The sequence below is a fragment of the Oncorhynchus mykiss genome, chromosome 6 (genome assembly GCF_057628025.1).
Source record: "Oncorhynchus mykiss isolate SJ-2025 chromosome 6, ASM5762802v1, whole genome shotgun sequence".
Taxonomy (NCBI): domain Eukaryota; kingdom Metazoa; phylum Chordata; class Actinopteri; order Salmoniformes; family Salmonidae; genus Oncorhynchus; species Oncorhynchus mykiss.
This window is the reverse complement of record NC_143027.1, coordinates 4,796,343-4,818,257: the sequence shown is the minus strand read 5'-3', so window position 1 is coordinate 4,818,257 and position 21,915 is coordinate 4,796,343. Positions and strand designations below refer to the sequence as shown.

Below are 21,915 nucleotides of genomic sequence, written 5' to 3'. Positions count from 1 at the left end.
TTCTCTTGTTGGCTTATCAAAAGAGTGTTGACTTATAAATAAGATTGTTCGTATTGTTTGTTGAGTTACACTGACATAATTAATTATTCCTTTTCGTATTTTATTTCCGCCTGTCACGTTGATGTTTACTAGGCTACGGCATATCTGAAGATAATAAGCATTTCTACCTACAGACTATGCCTATAGTTTTCCTACTAGCCTACATCGTGTACATCTTTCAAGATCAGGAATGATTTTTGCTCGGGAAAAGCCGGTTAGTCTAAATCACATTTTTATATAGGCCTACCAAAATAAACTCACGTCTCTGATTTGTTGTACATAATGCTTGGATCATGGCGAACCATCAGCTAAACATGTGTGAATCTGGAGATGGAAAGACTCTAAGAAGTGAGTATCTTGTTGAAGGCATCTCTGTTGGCCACTGGTCGGTGGTCTCCAAGCAGGATATTTAGCTCTACGCGCGTCATGCTCTGCGCTGTCGGATGCACTCGGAGCCCGCGGTAAAAGCGGCGCCGCCTCTAGCGGAAACGTTTTCCTTCTGAGCCTTAAAAAACCGTTAGGTCTACACCTGTTAAATCTCCGGGGGAAGCCGCGTGTCCCTTAGAGACCATGAACTGGTTTGATTGGACCACAGATTTTAAACGGCGGCATGCAATGGTATAAACCGGGAGAATACGGCCTATAAAGATCTGCCTCAGCTAGAATCTCACTGGGTCTTGGACTGATTCTTTTTTTTATTTTTACGTGAGTGACAACAACTGCAGTTTGGTTCAGTGTATAATCTTGGTCTGGTGAGTCACGGACTAATTCTGGGCTACTACAGAGATAAGTCTGTGTCCATCTGAAACTGAATCACAAGGAGAATGTATGGAGAAAGAAAAGTGTTCGGGACTATCTGTCCAAACACAGTGGCTCCTCACCAGAATCAAGACAGAAGACAGACAGCAGCTAGAAAGGTACAGAGATGATTAACCCTGCACGGCTACATGCTAGTTTATACTCATTTCACCAGTGGTGGAAAAAGTATTCAATAGTCATACTTGAGTAAAAGTAAAGATACCCTTAATAGAACATGACTCAAGTAAAAGTGACCCAGTAAAATACTACTTGAGTAAAAGTCTAAAAGTATTTGATTTGACATATACTTAAGTATCAACTGTAGCCTCAATGTAATTACTAGAATATAATCCTATTTAAGTATCAAAAGTAAAAGTATAAATAATTTCAAATTCCTTATGAACCAGATGGCATAATGTTCTTGTTTTTCTTTAAATTGACGGATAGCCAGCGCTACACTTCAACATTCAGACAACATTCAGACAACAGTCAGACAACATTCAGACAACATTCAGACAACATTCAGACAACATTCAGACAACATTCAGACAACATTCAGACATCATTTTACAAACAAAGCATTTGTGTTTAGTGAGTCCTCCAGATCAGAGGCAGTAAGAGATGACCAGGGATGTTCTCTGTTTAGTGAGTCCTCCAGATCAGAGGCAGTAAGAGATGACCAGGGATGTTCTCTGTTTAGTGAGTCCTCCAGATCAGAGGCAGTAGAGATGACCAGGGATGTTCTCTGTTTAGTGAGTCCTCCAGATCAGAGGCAGTAGAGATGACCAGGGATGTTCTCTGTTTAGTGAGTCCTCCAGATCAGAGGCAGTAGAGATGACCAGGGATGTTCTCTGTTTAGTGAGTCCTCCAGATCAGAGGCAGTAGGGATGACCAGGGATGTTCTCTGTTTAGTGAGTCCTCCAGATCAGAGGCAGTAGGGATGACCAGGGATGTTCTCTGTTTAGTGAGTCCTCCAGATCAGAGGCAGTAAGAGATGACCAGGGATGTTCTCTGTTTAGTGAGTCCTCCAGATCAGAGGCAGTAAGAGATGACCAGGGATGTTCTCTGTTTAGTGAGTCCGCCAGATCAGAGGCAGTAAGAGATGACCAGGGATGTTCTCTGTTTAGTGAGTCCGCCAGATCAGAGGCAGTAAGAGATGACCAGGGATGTTCTCTGTTTACTGAGTCCGCCAGATCAGAGGCAGTAAGAGATGACCAGGGATGTTCTCTGTTTAGTGAGTCCGCCAGATCAGAGGCAGTAAGAGATGACCAGGGATGTTCTCTGTTTACTGAGTCCGCCAGATCAGAGGCAGTAAGAGATGACCAGGGATATTCTCTGTTTAGTGAGTCCTCCAGATCAGAGGCAGTAAGAGATGACCAGGGATGTTCTCTGTTTAGTGAGTCCGCCAGATCAGAGGCAGTAGGGATGACCAGGGATGTTCTCTGTTTACTGAGTCCGCCAGATCAGAGGCAGTAAGAGATGACCAGGGATATTCTCTGTTTAGTGAGTCCGCCAGATCAGAGGCAGTAGGGATGACCAGGGATGTTCGCTGTTTACTGAGTCCGCCAGATCAGAGGCAGTAAGAGATGACCAGGGATGTTCTCTGTTTAGTGAGTCCGCCAGATCAGAGGCAGTAAGAGATGACCAGGGATGTTCTCTGTTTACTGAGTCCGCCAGATCAGAGGCAGTAAGAGATGACCAGGGATGTTCTCTGTTTACTGAGTCCTCCAGATCAGAGGCAGTAAGAGATGACCAGGGATGTTCGCTGTTTACTGAGTCTGCCAGATCAGAGACAGTAAGAGATGACCAGGGATGTTCCCTGTTTACTGAGTCCGCCAGATCAGAGACAGTAAGAGATGACCAGGGATGTTCTCTGTTTACTGAGTCCGCCAGATCAGAGGCAGTAAGAGATGACCAGGGATATTCTCTGTTTAGTGAGTCCGCCAGATCAGAGGCAGTAGGGATGACCAGGGATGTTCGCTGTTTACTGAGTCCGCCAGATCAGAGGCAGTAAGAGATGACCAGGGATGTTCTCTGTTTAGTGAGTCCGCCAGATCAGAGGCAGTAAGAGATGACCAGGGATGTTCTCTGTTTACTGAGTCCGCCAGATCAGAGGCAGTAAGAGATGACCAGGGATGTTCTCTGTTTACTGAGTCCTCCAGATCAGAGGCAGTAAGAGATGACCAGGGATGTTCTCTGTTTACTGAGTCCTCCAGATCAGAGACAGTAAGAGATGACCAGGGATGTTCTCTGTTTACTGAGTCCTCCAGATCAGAGACAGTAAGAGATGACCAGGGATGTTCTCTGTTTACTGAGTCCGCCAGATCAGAGACAGTAAGAGATGACCAGGGATGTTCTCTGTTTACTGAGTCCGCCAGATCAGAGGCAGTAAGAGATGACCAGGATTGTTCCATTTTCCTGTCCTGCTGAGCATTCAAAAGTGTAACTAGTACTTTTGGGTGTCAGGGAACGTGTACAGAGTAAAACAAATGTTTTTTATATTTTCTTTAGCAATGTAGTGAAGTAAATGTAACAGTTGTAAAAGTTATAGATATTAAAGGAACGTACAGATGCAAAACATATTTTTTTTACTCAAGTACTTTACACCACTGCATTTTGATGGACATTTATCCATTGCCAGTATGTAAGCTTATCTAACGTCATGGCGAAACTCTTATCCACAGGGCAGACCGAGGCTCCCCAGGAGCAGCAGCCCGGTCGCAGTGTATGTGGACCGGAATCCCTGCATCGTTGAAGAGGGTAGGTGAACCATGGGCATATTGCTCAGACTACACGCATGTGGATTTCATTGTTTTGTCTTAATATACAAATTCAGAGTATAATGTTAAATAAATTCATTTTTTTTTTTTTGTCTTCACTATTTATTTATGTTTTTTTTTGTAGCATTCGCAACGATAGCATGGGATGACTTGGAGGAATGCGCGTCCGTGATGAGGCGAGAGAGCGACTCCCTGGGTTCCCAGGTAAAATAACACACACACACACACACGCACGCACACACACACACACACACACACACACACACACACACACACACACACACACACACACACACACACACACACACACACACACACATGCACACGCACGCACGCACACACAGAGAGAAAGATGCACATACACACCGATAAGTTTCACGTTAGAGGATTAACAGTTTCCATGGTGATATGACGGCTCGGGCCGGTTAATATTTGACAGACAGGTTACCAGCGGAGCGCCAAAATACCGTGTATTTATGCTCTTGCCACCCGCCGTATAGAAGAAAAAACACTCCAAAGTTGCCAACCTACCGAAACTAGTCCTAATCTCATTTACCTGACACTCCAAACAACATTTTTTTTTTTAAACACCTACACTCACATTGATTTGAAAGAACCACACACAGCAACATGAGCGCACAGACATGCACCGCAGTATATTTACCGCGCTGGGATTTCCAGGTAACCGCGCTCCTGATTGTGGATATTGAGTATGCTGTACAATCTCTATAATCTAGCCTGTGCAATGACAGTCTGTTCGGTGTGAATGAGGCTTTACGCTTTTTGTGTGTGTGTGTGTTTGTGATTCCAACAGGTGAACGATTCCAACGGAGACGACCAGGACTTCGGGGAATATGCCCTGGACTTTATAGCTGGTAAGAACATCGAGATTCAAATCATTCAGAGGGAACAACAAAGTAGCCTAATCGTTATTGATCTGTACTGACGATTCATGAGGACGTTAGGATATAGATTGCAAAAGTTGTTTTAGGTAAATGTAGAGTCATCTTCTATGTTGTTTTGATTTATTTCGATAAATAAATACATTTATTTATTAAGTACAGTTCCTGAAGAAAAATGATGTACTTGCTTATTTTGTTATGATAGTGAGAGAATGTTAAACTGTAATGTAAATGCCTATAAATGTACTGTAAAAAAGGCATATAAAGACAGAAATAACAGTTCATTTTCACATCTGTATCTATATTATCCTTCCCATTCTCCCATTCTCCCATGTATTAGATTAATCCCCTCTCCCATGTATTAGATTAATCCCCTCTCCCATTCTCCCATGTATTAGATTAATCCCCTCTCCCATTCTCCCATGTATTAGATTAATCCCCTCTCCCATGTATTAGATTAATCCCCTCTCCCATTCTCCCATGTATTAGATTAATCTCCTCTCCCATTCTCCCATGTATTAGATTAATCTCCTCTCCCATTCTCCCATGTATTAGATTAATCCCCTCTCCCATGTATTAGATTAATCCCCTCTCCCATTCTCCCATGTATTAGATTAATCTCCTCTCCCATTCTCCCATGTATTATATTAATCACCTCTCCCATTCTCCCATGTATTAGATTAATCCCCTCTCCCATTCTCCCATGTGTTAGATTAATCCCCTCTCCCATGTATTAGATTAATCCCCTCTCCCATTCTCCCATGTATTAGATTAATCCCCTCTCCCATGTATTAGATTAATCCCCTCTCCCATTCTCCCATGTATTAGATTAATCCCCTCTCCCATGTATTAGATTAATCCCCTCTCCCATTCTCCCATGTATTAGATTATTCCCCTCTCCCATTCTCCCATGTATTAGATTAATCCCCTCTCCCATGTATTAGATTAATCCCCTCTCCCATTCTCCCATGTATTAGATTAATCACATCTCCCATTCTCCCATGTATTAGATTAATCTCCTCTCCCATTCTCCCATGTATTAGATTAATCACCTCTCCCATGTGTTAGATTAATCCCCTCTCCCATTCTCCCATGTGTTAGATTAATCACCTCTCCCATGTGTTAGATTAATCCCCTCTCCCATTCTCCCATGTATTAGATTAATCACCTCTCCCATGTGTTAGATTAATCCCCTCTCCCATTCTCCCATGTATTAGATTAATCCCCTCTCCCATGTATTAGATTAATCCCCTCTCCCATTCTCCCATGTATTAGATTATTCCCCTCTCCCATTCTCCCATGTATTAGATTAATCCCCTCTCCCATGTATTAGATTAATCCCCTCTCCCATTCTCCCATGTATTAGATTAATCACCTCTCCCATTCTCCCATGTATTAGATTAATCCCCTCTCCCATTCTCCCATGTGTTAGATTATTCCCCTCTCCCATTCTCCCATGTGTTAGATTAATCCCCTCTCCCATTCTCCCATGTATTAGATTATTCCCCTCTCCCATTCTCCCATGTATTAGATTATTCCCCTCTCCCATTCTCCCATGTGTTAGATTAATCCCCTCTCCCATGTATTAGATTATTCCCCTCTCCCATTCTCCCATGTGTTAGATTAATCCCCTCTCCCATTCTCCCATGTATTAGATTAATCACCTCTCCCATTCTCCCATGTGTTAGATTAATCACCTCTCCCATTCTCCCATGTGTTAGATTAATCCCCTCTCCCATGTATTATATTAATCCCCTCTCCCATTCTCCCATGTATTAGATTAATCACCTCTCCCATTCTCCCATGTGTTAGATTAATCCCCTCTCCCATTCTCCCATGTATTAGATTAATCACCTCTCCCATGTATTAGATTATTCCCCTCTCCCATTCTCCCATGTGTTAGATTAATCACCTCTCCCATTCTCCCATGTATTAGATGAATCACCTCTCCCATTCTCCCATGTGTTAGATTAATCCCCTCTCCCATTCTCCCATGTATTAGATTAATCACCTCTCCCATTCTCCCATGTATTAGATTAATCACCTCTCCCATTCTCCCATGTATTAGATTATTCCCCTCTCCCATTCTCCCATGTATTAGATTAATCCCCTCTCCCATTCTCCCATGTATTAGATTAATCCCCTCTCCCATTCTCCCATGTATTAGATTAATCCCCTCTCCCATTCTCCCATGTATTAGATTAATCCCCTCTCCCATTCTCCCATGTATTAGATTAATCCCCTCTCCCATTCTCCCATGTATTAGATTAATCACATCTCCCATTCTCCCATGTATTAGATTAATCACATCTCCCATTCTCCCATGTATTAGATTAATCCCCTCTTCCATGTATTAGATGAATCCCCTCTCCCATGTATTAGATTAATCCCCTCTCCCATTCGCCCATGTAGACTCTCCAGCCACATTGGAGCGCAGTCTGTCTCCAGCCGATCTGGTGGCCTTCCAAGGGTGTATCATCCCTCCTCTCACCCCCCAGCGGGAGCCCTGTCCAGAGGACAAGGACCAGCAGGGCTACCCTTCCTCAGACCCAGGCCTCGGCCAGCATCAGGCCCAGGATGGGATACTCTGGAGGGGCATTGCTCAACACCACACCAGGGTCCTGGGACACACACTGGAGACCAACAGCCAGGTACAGACATAGAGACAGACATAGAGACAGACATAGAGACAGACAGACAGACAGACAGGCAGGCAGGCAGGCAGGCAGGCAGGCAGACAGACAGACAGACAGACAGACAGACAGACAGACAGACAGACAGACAGACAGGCAGGCAGGCAGGCAGGCAGGCAGACAGACAGACAGACAGACAGACAGACAGACAGACAGACAGACAGACAGACAGACAGACAGACAGACAGACAGACAGACAGACAGACAGGCAGGCAGGCAGGCAGGCAGGCAGCCCTTGTGTGACAAGGCGTGCAGGAAGAAGTTTATCTGAATCTGCGGTTGATTGTCATGTGTCGCGATGTAGACTCACTGGGTGTGCTGTCATGTATACACAACAGATGTTCAACTGAAAAACAGTTTCCCCTTTGCTGCTCTTAGCAGTCAACAGCGAGTAGACATTACCTTTTAATTTCTGCAAAGTTCTTCTTTGCTGTCAAACTCCCTGTTGCCAAATTTAATGTACGGAAAACTCTTTCATCGCTTCAGTTACAGATTCTGTCCTCTTGTCTTTCCCCAGCTTCACCTGACGGTGAGCAGGAGGCAGGAGGAGATTAACGCTCTGCTGCAACGCAATGTCCACCTCAGAGAACTAGCCACCAGAGCTAAACACCTAGCCTCTGTCCTGGATGTAAGTCAGGAGACTGGAAACACACACACATGCGCGCGCACACACATTCACGTAAATAAACACATCAGATAATCACTCAACTACATAAAACTATAGTACCTGGTTGCAACCAAATCTCTCTCTCTCTCTCTCTCTCTCTCTCTCTCTCTCTCTCTCTCTCTCTCTCTCTCTCTCAGAAGCTGATGATGGTGAGGGAACCATCATGTATTCGACAACCCTCAACATCCCCCTGTGACGAACCCCCCATGTCAACACTCCCGTGTAAGAGGCAGCGTCTGGAAGACACTTGTGACGACACATCGCCCCCTGGGTGTGTGGAAGACATCCTACGGGATGTCAGCGAGCGCTGCAACACCGTCCTGCACCACAGCACCGTTCAACCACCTCTTATCCAGGATAATGACCCAGAGAGAATACTGATGTTCGGAGCGTTCTCTGGACTGCAGACATCCAGGAACACAGGTGGCGCTGTGGTGAGCATGGAGGACACCGAGGCAGGAGAGAGCAGTAGTGACTCGTCATTCAGGACTTCAATTAGGGAACACTGTACGATCAGGACTCAGACCTTCCCTCACGGACACGCCTTCACCTCCAGGACGACCCAGGGTGGGTACCGCTTCCGCTGGGTTCCCAGCCAGAGCTAGCCCTTAGCGGTGCTGGGTTCCCAGCCAGAGCTAGCCCTTAGCGGTACTGGGTTCCCAGCCAGAATTAGCCATTAGCGGTACTGGGTTCCCAGCCAGAGCTAACCGTTAGCGGTACTGGGTTCCCAGCAAGAGCTAGCCATTAGCGGTGCTGGGTTCCCAGCCAGAGCTAGCCATTAGCGGTACTGGGTTCCCAGCCAGAGCTAGCCCTTAGCGGTACTGGGTTCCCAGCCAGAGCTAGCCCTTAGCGGTACTGGGTTCCCAGCCAGAGCTAGCCATTAGCGGTACTGGGTTCCCAGCCAGAGCTAGCCCTTAGCGGTACTGGGTTCCCAGCCAGAGCTAGCCCTTAGCATTAGCACTGAGCTAGAGCCACCTTGAACATGTAGTAGGTACTGCTGTTATTAGACTGCTAGCTTTGGCTAAATACTAGCTACACTATATTCATAAAAGTATGTGGCTTCATGAAATGGATTTTCATGGGCAAGCAACCGCACACAAGCCTAAGATCACCACGCACATTGTCAAGCGTCGGTTAGAGTGGTGTAAATCTCTCTGCCATTGGAGCAGTGGAAACGCATTCTCTGAAGTGATAAATCAAGCTTCAACATGTGCTAGTCCGATGGATGAATCTGGGTTTGGCGGATGCCAGGAGAACGCTACCTGCCCAAATGCATAGTGCCAACTGTAAAGTTTGGTGGAGGGGGAATAATGGTCTGGGTCTGTTTTTCTTGGTTCAGGCCCCTTAGTTCCAGTGAAGGGAGATCTTAATGCTACAGCATACAATTACATTCTAGACGATTTCTTTGTTTCCAAATTTGTGACAACTGTTTGGGGAAGGACCTTTCTTGTTTCAGCATGACAATGACCCTCGTGCACAAAGCGGAGTCCATACAGAAATGGTTTGTCGGTGTGGAAGAACTTGATTGGCCTGCACAGAGCCCTGGCCTCAACCCCATCGAACACCTTTGGGATGAATTGGAACGCTGACTGCGAGCCAGGCCTAATCGTCCAACATCAGTGCCCGACCTCACTAATGCTCTTGTGGATGAATGGAAGCAAGTCCCCAAAGCAATGTTCCAACATCTAGTGGAAAGCCAGTGGAAGTATAGTCTTTACTCAGTGCTTTGACCAAGGTATGGTCAATTCATTTTTCCAACTAGCCTTTTCCTACTACCAGGGACGGCAGGTAACCTAGTGGTTAGAGGCAGGTAGCCTAGTGGTTAGAGGCAGGGTAGCCTAGTGGTTAGAGTGTTGGGCCAGTAACCGAAAGGTTGCTAGATTGAATCGCTGAGCTAAACAGGGTAAAAATCTGTCGTTCTGCCCCCTGAACAAGGAAGTTAACCCACCATTTTTAGGCCGTCATTGTAAATAAGAATTTGTTCATAACTGACTTGCCTAGTTAAATAAAATTGATAAATGGTCAACCAACAAACCAAGTAGAATGGGTGTCTATAGGCCTAATGGTGCTGTCTCCTCAGGTATCCTAGCAACTGAATTAAAATTGTGTTTTTTGTTAATTCTATCTTCGTGTTTACGTTTGCTCATGCGTGTGTTGAAATTCCTCAGGGCCCAGCCTAATAATCCTGTTGGACAATGGAACACCTCACCCCTCGCAATTTAAACCAATGTTTCAAACTTGTTTCAAAGTCTAAAGATACTGATGTTGTCATTTTGTTCTATGTAAATAAAGATGATGTTTTGAATAAATATCGTCATATACATAATGATTTCTGTATAGATTAAAGGGGCACTCTGAATTTGCTTCATCCATTAATAAAATGTACCCATTTTGATTCTTGAAAAATATAACTTATACCTTTCTCAGTTCATCTATCATACCCCACCGGAACCTAAAATATACGCTTGTTTGACTCCAATGTTTACAAGGAAAGTAAATGTAAACAAACACTGCGTAGCCTTACAACATGGATAAAACTACAATTTTGATATCATGGATGGTCAGTCTTTGCCTCCGTACCGAAACAGGGGTTGGAAAGACGTTTTGTTATTGTTTCAACTGCTTATTGCCGTTTTAAGGAGGATTTTTAAGGGATAGCAAGTGTAAATGAATGGAATTAAAGGGGTATGAGTGAATTAATGGAATTAAAGGGGTATGAGTGAATGAATGGAATTAAAGGGGTATGAGTGAATTAATGGAATTAAAGGGGTATGAGTGAATTAATGGAATTAAAGGGATATAAGTGAATTAATGGAATTAAAGGGATATCAGTGAATTAATGGAATTAAAGGGATATAAGTGAATTAATGGAATTAAAGGGGTATGAGTTAATTAATGGAATTAAAGGGATATAAGTGAATTAATGGAATTAAAGGGATATAAGTGAATTAATGGAATTAAAGGGATATAAGTGAATTAATGGAATTAAAGGGATATAAGTGAATTAATGGAATTAAAGGGATATAAGTGAATTAATGGAATTAAAGGGATATAAGTAACTGACTGGAATTAAAGGGATATAAGTAACTGACTGGAATTAAAGGGATATAAGTAACTGAATGGAATTAAAGGGATAGTGACACTTGACCTGTAGGTCCTTCATCTTCATTTGTTCTGTCTGTCTGTCTGTCTGTCTGTCTGTCTGTCTGTCTGTCTGTCTGTCTGTCCGTCCCTCTGTCTGTCCGTCTGTATGTCTGTCCGTCTGTCTGTCTGTCTGTCTGTCTGTCTGTCTGTCTGTCTGTCTGTCTGTCTGTCTGTCTGTCTGTCTGTCTGTCTGTCTGTCTGACTGTCTGTGTCTGTCTGTGTGTGTCTGTCTGTCTGTCTGTCTGTGTGTCCGTCCGTCCGTCCCTCTGTCTGTCTGTCTGTGTGTCTGTCCCTCCGTCTGACTGTCTGACTGTCTGTCTGTCCGTCTGTCTGTCTGTCTGTGTGTTGTGGTCCTTTTGTCCTGGTTTCCCTGTGACGTTTTCAGAAGGAAGCGAGGAGATAGGTGGCAAGAAATAAAGGAATTGAGGTCAAGGGAAGACTTCCATGGGTGTGAGGGAGGTTAAGGGAAGGGGAAGGGAGGATGAAGGAGGTTGAGGTTGAGGGAGGTTGAGGGAAGGGGCAGGGATGGTGAGGTATGTTGAGGTTGAGGGAGGTTGAGGGAAGAGGCAGGGATGGTGAGGGAGGTTGAGGTTGAGGGAGGTTGAGGGAAGGGGCAGGGATGGTGAGGGATGTTGAGGTTGAGGGAGGTAAAGGGAAGGGGAAGGGAGGGTGAGGGAGAGAGGTTGAGGGAAGGGGAAGGGAGGGTGAGGGAGGGAGGTTGAGGTTGAGGGAGGTTAAGGGAAGGGGAAGGGAGGGTGAGGGAGGGAGGGAGGGAGGTTGAGGGAAGGGGAAGGGAGGATAAGGGAGGGAGGTTGAGGTTGAGGGAGGTTAAGGGAAGGGGAAGCGGGGGATGAGGGAGGGAGGGAGGCTGAGGTAGGTTAAGCGAAGGGGAAGGGAGGGTGAGGGAGGGAGGTTGAGGTTGAGGGAGTTTAAGGGAAGGGGAAGGGAGGGTGAGGGAGCAAGATTGAGGTTGAGGGAGGTTAAGCGAAGGGGAAGGGAGGGTGAGGGAGGGAGGGTGAGGGAGGGAGGTTGAGGGAAGGGGAAGGGGAAGGGAGGGTGAGGGAGGTTGAGGTTGAGGGAGGTTAAGGGAAGGGGAAGCGGGGGATGAGGGAGGGAGGGAGGCTGAGGTAGGTTAAGCGAAGGGGAAGGGAGGGTGAGGGAGGGAGGTTGAGGTTGAGGGAGTTTAAGGGAAGGGGAAGGGAGGGTGAGGGAGCAAGATTGAGGTTGAGGGAGGTTAAGTGAAGGGGAAGGGAGGGTGAGAGAGGGAGGGAGGTTGAGTTTGAGGTTGAGGGAGATTAAGGGAAGGGGAAAGGAGGGTGAGGGAGGGAGGGAGGGAGGGAGGGAGGGAGGGAGGGAGGGAGGGAGGGAGGGAGGGAGGGAGGGAGGGAGGGAGGGAGGGAGGGAGGGAGGGAGGGAGGTTGAGGGAGGTTAAGCGAAGGGGAAGGTAGGGGAAGGGAGAGAGGGAGGTTGAGGTTGAGGGAGATTAAGTGAAGGGGAAAGGAGGGTGAGGGTGAGGGAGGGAGGTTGAGGGAGGTTAAGTGAAGGGGAAGGGAGGGGAAGGGAGGGAGGGAGGTTGAGGTTGAGGGAGGTTAAGCGAAGGGGAAGGGAGGGGAAGGGAGGGAGGGAGGTTGAGGTTGAGGGAGGTTAAGGGAAGGGGAAGGGGAAGGGAGGGTGAGGGAGGGAGGTTGAGGGAGGTTAAGTGAAGGGGAAGAGAGGGGAAGGGAGGGAGGGAGGTTGAGGTTGAGGGAGGTTAAGGGAAGGGGAAGGGGAAGGGAGGGTGAGGGAGGGAGGTTGAGGGAGGTTAAGTGAAGGGGAAGAGAGGGTGAGGGAGGGAGGGAGGGAGGTTGAGGGAGGTTAAGCGAAGGGGAAGGGAGGGGAAGGGAGAGAGGGAGGTTGAGGTTGAGGGAGGTTAAGGGAAGGGGAAGGGGAAGGGAGGGTGAGGGAGGGAAGTTAACTGAAGGGGAAGAGAGGGTGAGGGAGGGAGGTTGAGGTTGAGGTTGAGGGAGGTTGTGCGTGGGTGGGTGAAGTCAGGGTGAAGGGAGGGTGAGGGAGGTTAAGGTAAGGGGAAGGGAGGGTGATGCTGTCCAGAGGTGAACATCAGACCACACTAGGACACCTGTTCAAACTCCTAAGCCCTAAGGTGTGTTTGCCTAAGGCCTCTGGAAACAAGACATGAGCAGAGCATGATTTACAGTACAGCAGCTGAAGGAAGCATTGTTTGAGGAGAATTTAACAGCCTGAGGGAAGGAGTGATGAAAGGAGGAGATAAGATATTGAGACTGAGACCTGAAAACCACATTCTCTGTTATCTGGATTTATCCAGTGGTGTTGAAACATGAAAACAATCAGGTGCTTGGACAGGACCCCCCCCTCCAAAAATTATCCTGGTTTACCAAGACACACAACAGACAATGTTTCAATCCCACTGGGATGGATGTGTTGTTGTACAGGGTGCTTGAAGTGGGCTGAGAGAGTACAGAGCTACTTGGATGACGGAGGAGATAAGAAGAGACATACTTAGTCTGAGACCTGACAATCACTGCACTGCATAGGTCCTGCATCAACCAATCACTGCACTGCATGGGCCGTGTATCAACCAATCACTGCACTGCATAGGCCGTGTATCAACCAATCACTGCACTGCATGGGCCGTGTATCAACCAATCACTGCACTGCATAGGCCGTGTATCAACCAATCACTGCACTGCATAGGCCGTGTATCAACCAATCACTGCACTGCATAGGCCGTGTATCAACCAATCACTGCACTGCATGGGCCGTGTATCAACCAATCACTGCACTGCATAGGCCGTGTATCAACCAATCACTGCACTGCATAGGCCGTGTATCAACCAATCGCTGCACTGCATAGGCCGTGTATCAACCAATCGCTGCACTGCATAGGCCCTGTATCAACCAATCACTGCACTGCATAGGCCGTGTATCAACCAATCACTGCAATGCATAGGCTGTGTATCAACCAATCACTGCACTGCATAGGCCCTGTATCAACCAATCACTGCACTGCATAGGCCCTGTATCAACCAATCACTGCAATGCATAGGCTGTGTATCAACCAATCACTGCACTGCATAGGCCCTGTATCAACCAATCACTGCAATGCATAGGCTGTGTATCAACCAATCACTGAACAAAGAAACACTTAAGAGTCCCATAGGACTCCGAATGAGTTGATATTTCCAGTTCCTCAGTTCCATTTCAGGTCATCAAACATGCCAATTCTGACAATATTTGATCAACTTTTATTTTTTATTATTTTTTAGAGCATCTCACAGCTAACCTTGATAACATTAATCTCGGGCCTAACAACTGGCCCTATAGTGTCTTTAAGTGTGTCTGCTTCCTGATTCATCAGACATTACAACATGCATCAGTGGTAAGTAGCGCGCCGATGGACACACGCGTGTACCCACCTCAAAGTTCTTATCGTATTTCATGGTAACATTTGTTCAGCAAATCAAAACACTGACCACAACATTTACAACACTTTCACAATACTGTTTGCTCATCTGATTCTCTGCTCAACTGGGGGGGGCCGTGATCCACATGGTCACCTTGAAGTTTTACTGCTGTCTTATCCCTGTTGGCATCCTAGGAGTTATCAGACACACACACACACACACACACACACACACACACACACACACACACACACACACACACACACACACACACACACACACACACACACACACACACACACACACCCTTTTGATTGAGTTATCAGTTTAGACAACCCAGCATTGGGCCACTGTTTGAATAGGCAATTTGCAGGTATTTCTGAGCTAGATAAACATTAAACCCACAAGAACATGGGGTTTGGATCTCATGTTATATGTTGTTGACAATATGTATCAGAGCTGACCAGTCAATAGAGAACATGGTATCAGAGCTGACCAGTCAATACAGATCATAGTATCAGAGCTGACCAGTCAATAGAGAACATGGTATGTATCAGAGTTGACCAGTCAATAGAGAACATGGTATCAGAGCTGACCAGTCAATAGAGAACATGGTATCAGAGCTGATCAGTCAATAGAGAACATGGTATCAGAGCTGACCAGTCAATAGAGAACATGGTATCAGAGCTGACCAGTCAATACAGATCATAGTATCAGAGCTGATCAGTCAATAGAGAACATGGTATCAGAGCTGACCAGTCAATAGAGAACATGGTATCAGGGCTGATCAGTCAATAGAGAACATGGTATCAGAGCTGACCAGTCAATAGAGAACATGGTATCAGAGCTGACCAGTCAATACAGATCATAGTATCAGTGCTGACCAGTCAATAGAGAACATGGTATCAGAGCTGATCAGTCAATAGAGAACATGGTATCAGAGCTGACCAGTCAATAGAGAACATGGTATCAGAGCTGACCAGTCAATAGAGAACATGGTATCAGAGCTGACCAGTCAATAGGGAACATGGTATCAGAGCTGACCAGTCAATAGGGAACATGGTATCAGAGCTGACAGGTCAATAGAGAACATGGTATCAGAGCTGATCAGTCAATAGAGAACATGGTATCAGAGCTGACCAGTCAATAGAGAACATGGTATCAGAGCTGACCAGTCAATAGCGAACATGGTATCAGAGCTCACCAGTCAATAGTGAACATGGTATTAGAGCTGACCAGTCAATAGAGAACATGGTATCAGAGCTGACCAGTCAATAGAGAACATGGCATCAGAGCTGAACAGTCAATAGAGAACATGGTATCAGAGCTGACCAGTCAATAGAGAACATGGATTCAGAGCTGACCAGTCAAGGGAGAACATGGTATCAGAGCTGACCAGTCAATAGAGAACATGGTATCAGAGCTGACTAGTCTATAGAGAACATGGTATCAGAGCTGATCAGTCAATAGAGAACATGGTATCAGAGCTCACCAGTCAATAGAGAACATGGTATCAGAGCTGATCAGTCAATAGAGAACATGGTATCAGAGCTGATCAGTCAATAGAGAACATGGTATCAGAGCTGACCAGTCAATAGAGAACATGGTATCAGAGCTGACCAGTCAATAGAGAACATGGTATGTATCAGAGGTACGTAAAAGGAAAGAACACTATGAGATATTTATGCTATAAAGCAATTATTAACACAGTGGTTAGGGTCCTGGATTCTGATTGGCTGACAGCCGTGGTATGTCGGACCGTATACCGCAAGTATGACAAAACATTTATTAAGAACAGCCCTTAGTCGTGGTTTGTCGACCATATTCCACATCTCCTCGGGTCTTATTGCTTAACGCCTGTAGGTGTAAGCCCTTAGACCAGGGGTCCCAGGAACCCTCTCCAGGGGTCCCAGGAACCCTCTCCAGGGGTCCCAGGAACCCTCTCCAGGGGTCCCAGGAACCCTCTCCAGGGGTCCCAGGAACCCTTACCAGGGGTCCCAGGAACCCTCTCCAGGGGTCCCAGGAACCCTCTCCAGGGGTCCCAGGAACCCTCTCCAGGGGTCCCAGGAACCCTCTCCAGGGGTCCCAGGAACCCTCTCCAGGGGTCCCAGGAACCCTCTCCCAGGCAAACCATTGACCCAGGGACCTCCCCGTCATATGTGTTAGCAAAACAATACGATGTCTCGTCTTATCATCAAGTGAAGGATAAAGAAAAAGAGAAGTAAGCAATATTTAAATAAAACTAATACTTCCTCATTAACTTTTGACCCTCCCCACATTATAACAGGAAGAGGAAGTGAGAGCGCTAAAAATAGCGTATTTACAGGAAAGGTTCCTCGAAAAACATTATTGCTAAGAGGAGCTGTTTATCTGGTTCAACAAAGGTTAGCCATTTGTTAGAGAGAGAAAAAAAAAGGAATGTCCAAGTGAAGAAAGCTTACCAGCAGCCAGTGGCAAAAAAAAATGTATGTCACACACACACACACACACACACACACACACACACACACACACACACACACAATACGAGCTAGAGTTGGCTCTCTGCTGACTCCAACTGACCAAAACACAGGACTGACCCTAAAATGACCCAGCCGTGGTACTGTTCTGAGAGATGTGACAGGGATATACACGGAGTATGACCAAACATTAGGAATACCTTCCTAATATTGAGTTGCAACCCCCAACTTTTCCCCTCAGAATAGCCTCAATTCGTCGGGGCATGGACTCTATAAGGTGTTGAAGACGTTCCATAGGGACTCTGGCCCATGTTGACTCCAACGCTTCCCACAGTTGGATGGATGTCCTTTGGGTGGTGGACCGTTCCTGATACGCACAGGAAACTGTTGAGGGTGAAAAACCCTGGCAGCGTTGCAGTTCTTGACACAAACTGGTCCGCCTGGCACCTACTACCGCACCCTGTTCAAAGGCACTTACTTAGATTGTGTTGTCTTGCCCATTCACCCTCTGCATGGCACACATACACAATCCACGTCTCAACTGTTTTAAGGATTTTTAAAAAATCCTTCTTTAACCTGACTCCTCCACTTTCTTCCACACTGACTGAAATTGATTTAACAAGTGACATCAATAAGGGATCATATCTTTCACCTGGATTCACCTGGTCAGTCTATGTCCTGGAAAGAGCAGGTGTTCCTAATATTTTGTCCACCCATTGTAACATGGTATGTACAGAGACAATATTTCTGTGATAGTGTACATACAACACCTGGATGTAGGATATGTTCAAATAATGACGTTGTTATAAAATAGAATAGAATAGAATAGAATAATTGTATTTATATATATTTGTTTTACTTTCCCATGACTTGCCTAAAAATACGTTTATTTTCTGGGTATAAAATACAATCCTTTTGTATCTCCTGTCAAGAAATGAGGAATACAAATCCAAACTAAAACATGTTTGTGCCTGTGTATTTCACCCTTTAAAAAAAATAGTTTCTGACTCCACTTTCACATTCGCTCTGAATAGTTTAAAATAGTTTAATGATTATATGTGTGATTATGTTTTTTTGGGGGGGGTTTTATGGAAAGCGGTCTATCACATTTTCAAGATGAGGCTATCGAAATGCTCGCCGTTAGTATCATTGATGCCGATGTAAATAAAACAGGACACTTGCTGTCAGAAAGAAAGGACTTTATCCGTTAAAAAACTACTTTAGGGTCAGACCCCCCCCCCCTCCCAAAGAAAACATATGAACGCCAAAGCGTGACTTGCCTTGAGCCATTGTTCTAGCAAACAAATCCGTTTCTCGTTGATAAGCCCCCGGAATAAAGCACGGCGCAGCAGTTTGACACCGCTTGTTGGTGACAAGTTCTACGGTTACCGCCAAACTGCGGGACAGAATGCGGGAAATAATGTTTCCTGACAAAACGTTTCCAATGCAACTTAATAAATCAAATCAAATCAAATGTATTCATATAGCCCTTCTTACATCAGCTGATATCTCAAAGTGCTGTACAGAAACCCAGCCTAAAACCCCAAACGGCAAGCAATGCAGGTGAAGAAGCACGGTGGCTAGGAAAAACTCCCTAGAAAGGCCAGAACCTAGAGGAAACCTAGAGAGGAACCAGGCTATGAGGGGGGGGGGCAGTCCTCTTCTAAATAAGAGAACACTTTAGAAAGTAGCCAGCGGGGACAATAAATGTCAGACTATATTAGTCTATAGATTTAATCAGTAACTGATGTCGCTGTTGGTGATGAGAAGAATAAAGATAATGATGATGATAGTGGTGGCGATGATAAAGATAATCATGTCCCATGCCATCACTGTAAATGACATTATAGGAAAGCATCTGTTGTCTCTCCTGTCGTTGATTGCACCTGTTACACCCAGGCCGGGCTGATCTCAGGCTGTGAGGGGAAACATATGGAAGTGGCAGGTGGCAGTTTTAAAAAATGAACCCGTCTCTCCCGCTGTTCCCGCTCTTCAGCACTCTGAGCGGGAGCTCCAGTCCGGTTGATTCATAAGGCAGTCAAAGGGACCCGCGGGCAACAGAGGGCTAGCAGCCAATTATATTGATATCCAAATACTCCCACTTTATTTCTGTGTAATTTTACAGCAAAAAATTAAAATAAAAAAGAAGACATGAACGCGGTAGCCTAGTTTATAGCATATAATAATGAATAGCTTAGTGATAACGATAATAATAATAGTCTAATATGCCTAATTGATTCGTAATACCTCTCTAAAAAGAAAAGGTTCCTGGGGTATCCTTTAGCGGTTCTTCAAATTGAAACTGTGGGGGAACCCCTACAAATTCTTCAAAGAACCCCTTTTACTGGATCCTCGAATAACCTTTTGAAGAACATTTTGGGGTACATTTTTTTAATTACCCCCCCCCCCCCCCCCCCCCTCCTATTATAATTATTAATAATAATATGCATAACAATAACAACAAGAACACAATATTTTTAGTTCTCAGTGTTTATTAGGATTCTCGTGGCAAAGCAGAATTTAGAAAATCCTAACATGGGGTAAACTCCCAGCGGAGCCTCAAGTCTAATGGGTTTATCCCCTGGCGTGTTGATGTTTTCCGTATCCATAGACGGAATGATTTAGCAGTGCTTGGTGATCGAACAGGTGTCCTGTTATTATTCATCAGAGGTGTAGTGAGGGGGAAGTCTGTCAATCCCAAAACATAGCGATTATACAGATGATTAACAAAACATACACACGCGACAGTATTCATACCTTGGTTTTGTGGTAAATGTGAATGAGAAAAAAAACTACGGTTTTAAATAATTGGTTTTCATTCACATACCTTGTCCATAATGCAGAGAGGCCTATGGGATATTCATTGAAGAGGTCAGGATGGTAAATGTGATCTACATTACATACCAATACCAATTAACATACCTTTGTATGCCTCCTCGTCTGTTTGACTGCAAACACAGACACAAAAGTGAGCAGATTAGTCATCTGCACCCAATACAGCTAGCCTTCAACATATTCTAATAGCCTATATATTCTAATAGCCTATATATTCTAAGCCTATATATTCTAATAGCCTATATATTCTAATAGCCTATATATTCTTATAGCCTATATATTCTAATAGCCTATATATTCTAATAGCCTATATATTCTAATAGCCTATATATTCTAATAGCCTATATATTCTAATAGCCTATATATTCTAATAGCCTATATATTCTAATAGCCTATATATTCTAATAGCCTATATATATTCTAATAGCCTATATATTCTAATAGCCTATATATTCTAATAGCCTATATATTCTAATAGCCTATATATTCTAATAGCCTATATATTCTTATAGCCTATATATTCTAATAGCCTATATATTCTAATAGCCTATATATTCTTATAGCCTATATATTCTAATAGCCTATATATTCTAATAGCCTATATATTCTAATAGCCTATATATTCTAATAGCCTATATATTCTAATAGCCTATATATTCTAATAGCCTATATATTCTAATAGCCTATATATAGCCTATATATTCTAATAGCCTATATATTCTAATAGCCTATATATTCTAATAGCCTATATATTCGAATAGCCTATATATTCTTATAGCCTATATATTCTAATAGCCTATATATTCTAATAGCCTATATATTCTAATAGCCTATATATAGCCTATATATTCTAATAGCCTATATATTCTAATAGCCTATATATTCTAATAGCCTATATATTCTAATAGCCTATATATTCTAATAGCCTATATATTCTAATAGCCTATATATTCTAATAGCCTATATATTCTAATAGCCTATATATTCTTATAGCCTATATATTCTAATAGCCTATATATTCTTATAGCCTATATATTCTAATAGCCTATATATTCTAATAGCCTATATATTCTAATAGCCTATATATTCTAATAGCCTATATATTCTAATAGCCTATATATTCTAATAGCCTATATATTCTAATAGCCTATATATTCTAATAGCCTATATATTCTAATAGCCTATATATTCTAATAGCCTATATATTCTAATAGCCTATATATTCTTATAGCCTATATATTCTTATAGCCTATATATTCTTATAGCCTATATATTCTAATAGCCTATATATTCTAATAGCCTATATATTCTAATAGCCTATATATTCTAATAGCCTATATATTCTAATAGCCTATATATTCTAATAGCCTATATATTCTAATAGCCTATATATTCTAATAGCCTATATATTCTAATAGCCTATATATTCTAATAGCCTATATATTCTAATAGCCTATATATTCTAATAGCCTATATATTCTAATAGCCTATATATTCTTACCTCTTTGTTGACTGATATCCATTGAATTGTGTCAATTTTCTGTGTTTTTTAGAAAGATTTGCACAAAATATGAAAAGATACATAGTGTCATCAGAAAACATTATAAATGTATATCACACAAGGGACAAACCTTAAACTTAAATTGAGATCTTTACATTTTTCAGTTAAGTGGCTACACCTGCCTGCTCTCTTTTCCAATTCAAATCCAAGTGTTTCAGTTGGGCAGTTAGGTTCCTGCAAAGGACCCCCCACCAATTAAGGAGGTTCCTCGATGAACCCCAACCTCCAACGGGGTTCTTGGAAGAACCTTTTGGGGGCCATTTTCAGTGCCAAGAACCCTACGGTTCTTCAGAGAACTTTGAGGATCTAAGAAGAACCCTTGTTGAGTGTAATAACAATAACAGGCTATTGTCTATTTTAAGTCTATGTCTTCTATCTCATGGGTTACACTATTTAATGTAGGCCTTCTATAGACTGCTTTATCACTTTCTAGAAAAACATATTTTGGGATCGAAACGTATGTGTGTGTGTGTGTGAGCTAGTCTACAATAAAGCATGAAGGAATGTCCAAAAATAAATTAGGACCCTACAGAATTGCAAGACAATGTTCGATTGTTTTTTAATTAACCATTGATAATGCTGACAGTTTAAAAATAAATTACACGCTATTCTCTT

General features: G+C 43.8%; 1 protein-coding gene across 1 annotated transcript; it reads left to right on the top strand.

The window, feature by feature from the left end:
- Window positions 1-540: 540 nt before the first annotated feature.
- On the top strand, window positions 541-10,188 carry mcidas (multiciliate differentiation and DNA synthesis associated cell cycle protein). Its single transcript, XM_036981818.2, has 7 exons — window positions 541-956; window positions 3,522-3,597; window positions 3,742-3,821; window positions 4,432-4,492; window positions 6,932-7,170; window positions 7,730-7,840; window positions 8,017-10,188. The coding sequence occupies exons 1-7, from the start codon at window positions 864-866 to the stop codon at window positions 8,482-8,484; spliced, it is 1,128 nt and encodes a 375-aa protein (XP_036837713.2). The 5' UTR covers window positions 541-863; the 3' UTR covers window positions 8,485-10,188.
- Window positions 10,189-21,915: the final 11,727 nt, after the last annotated feature.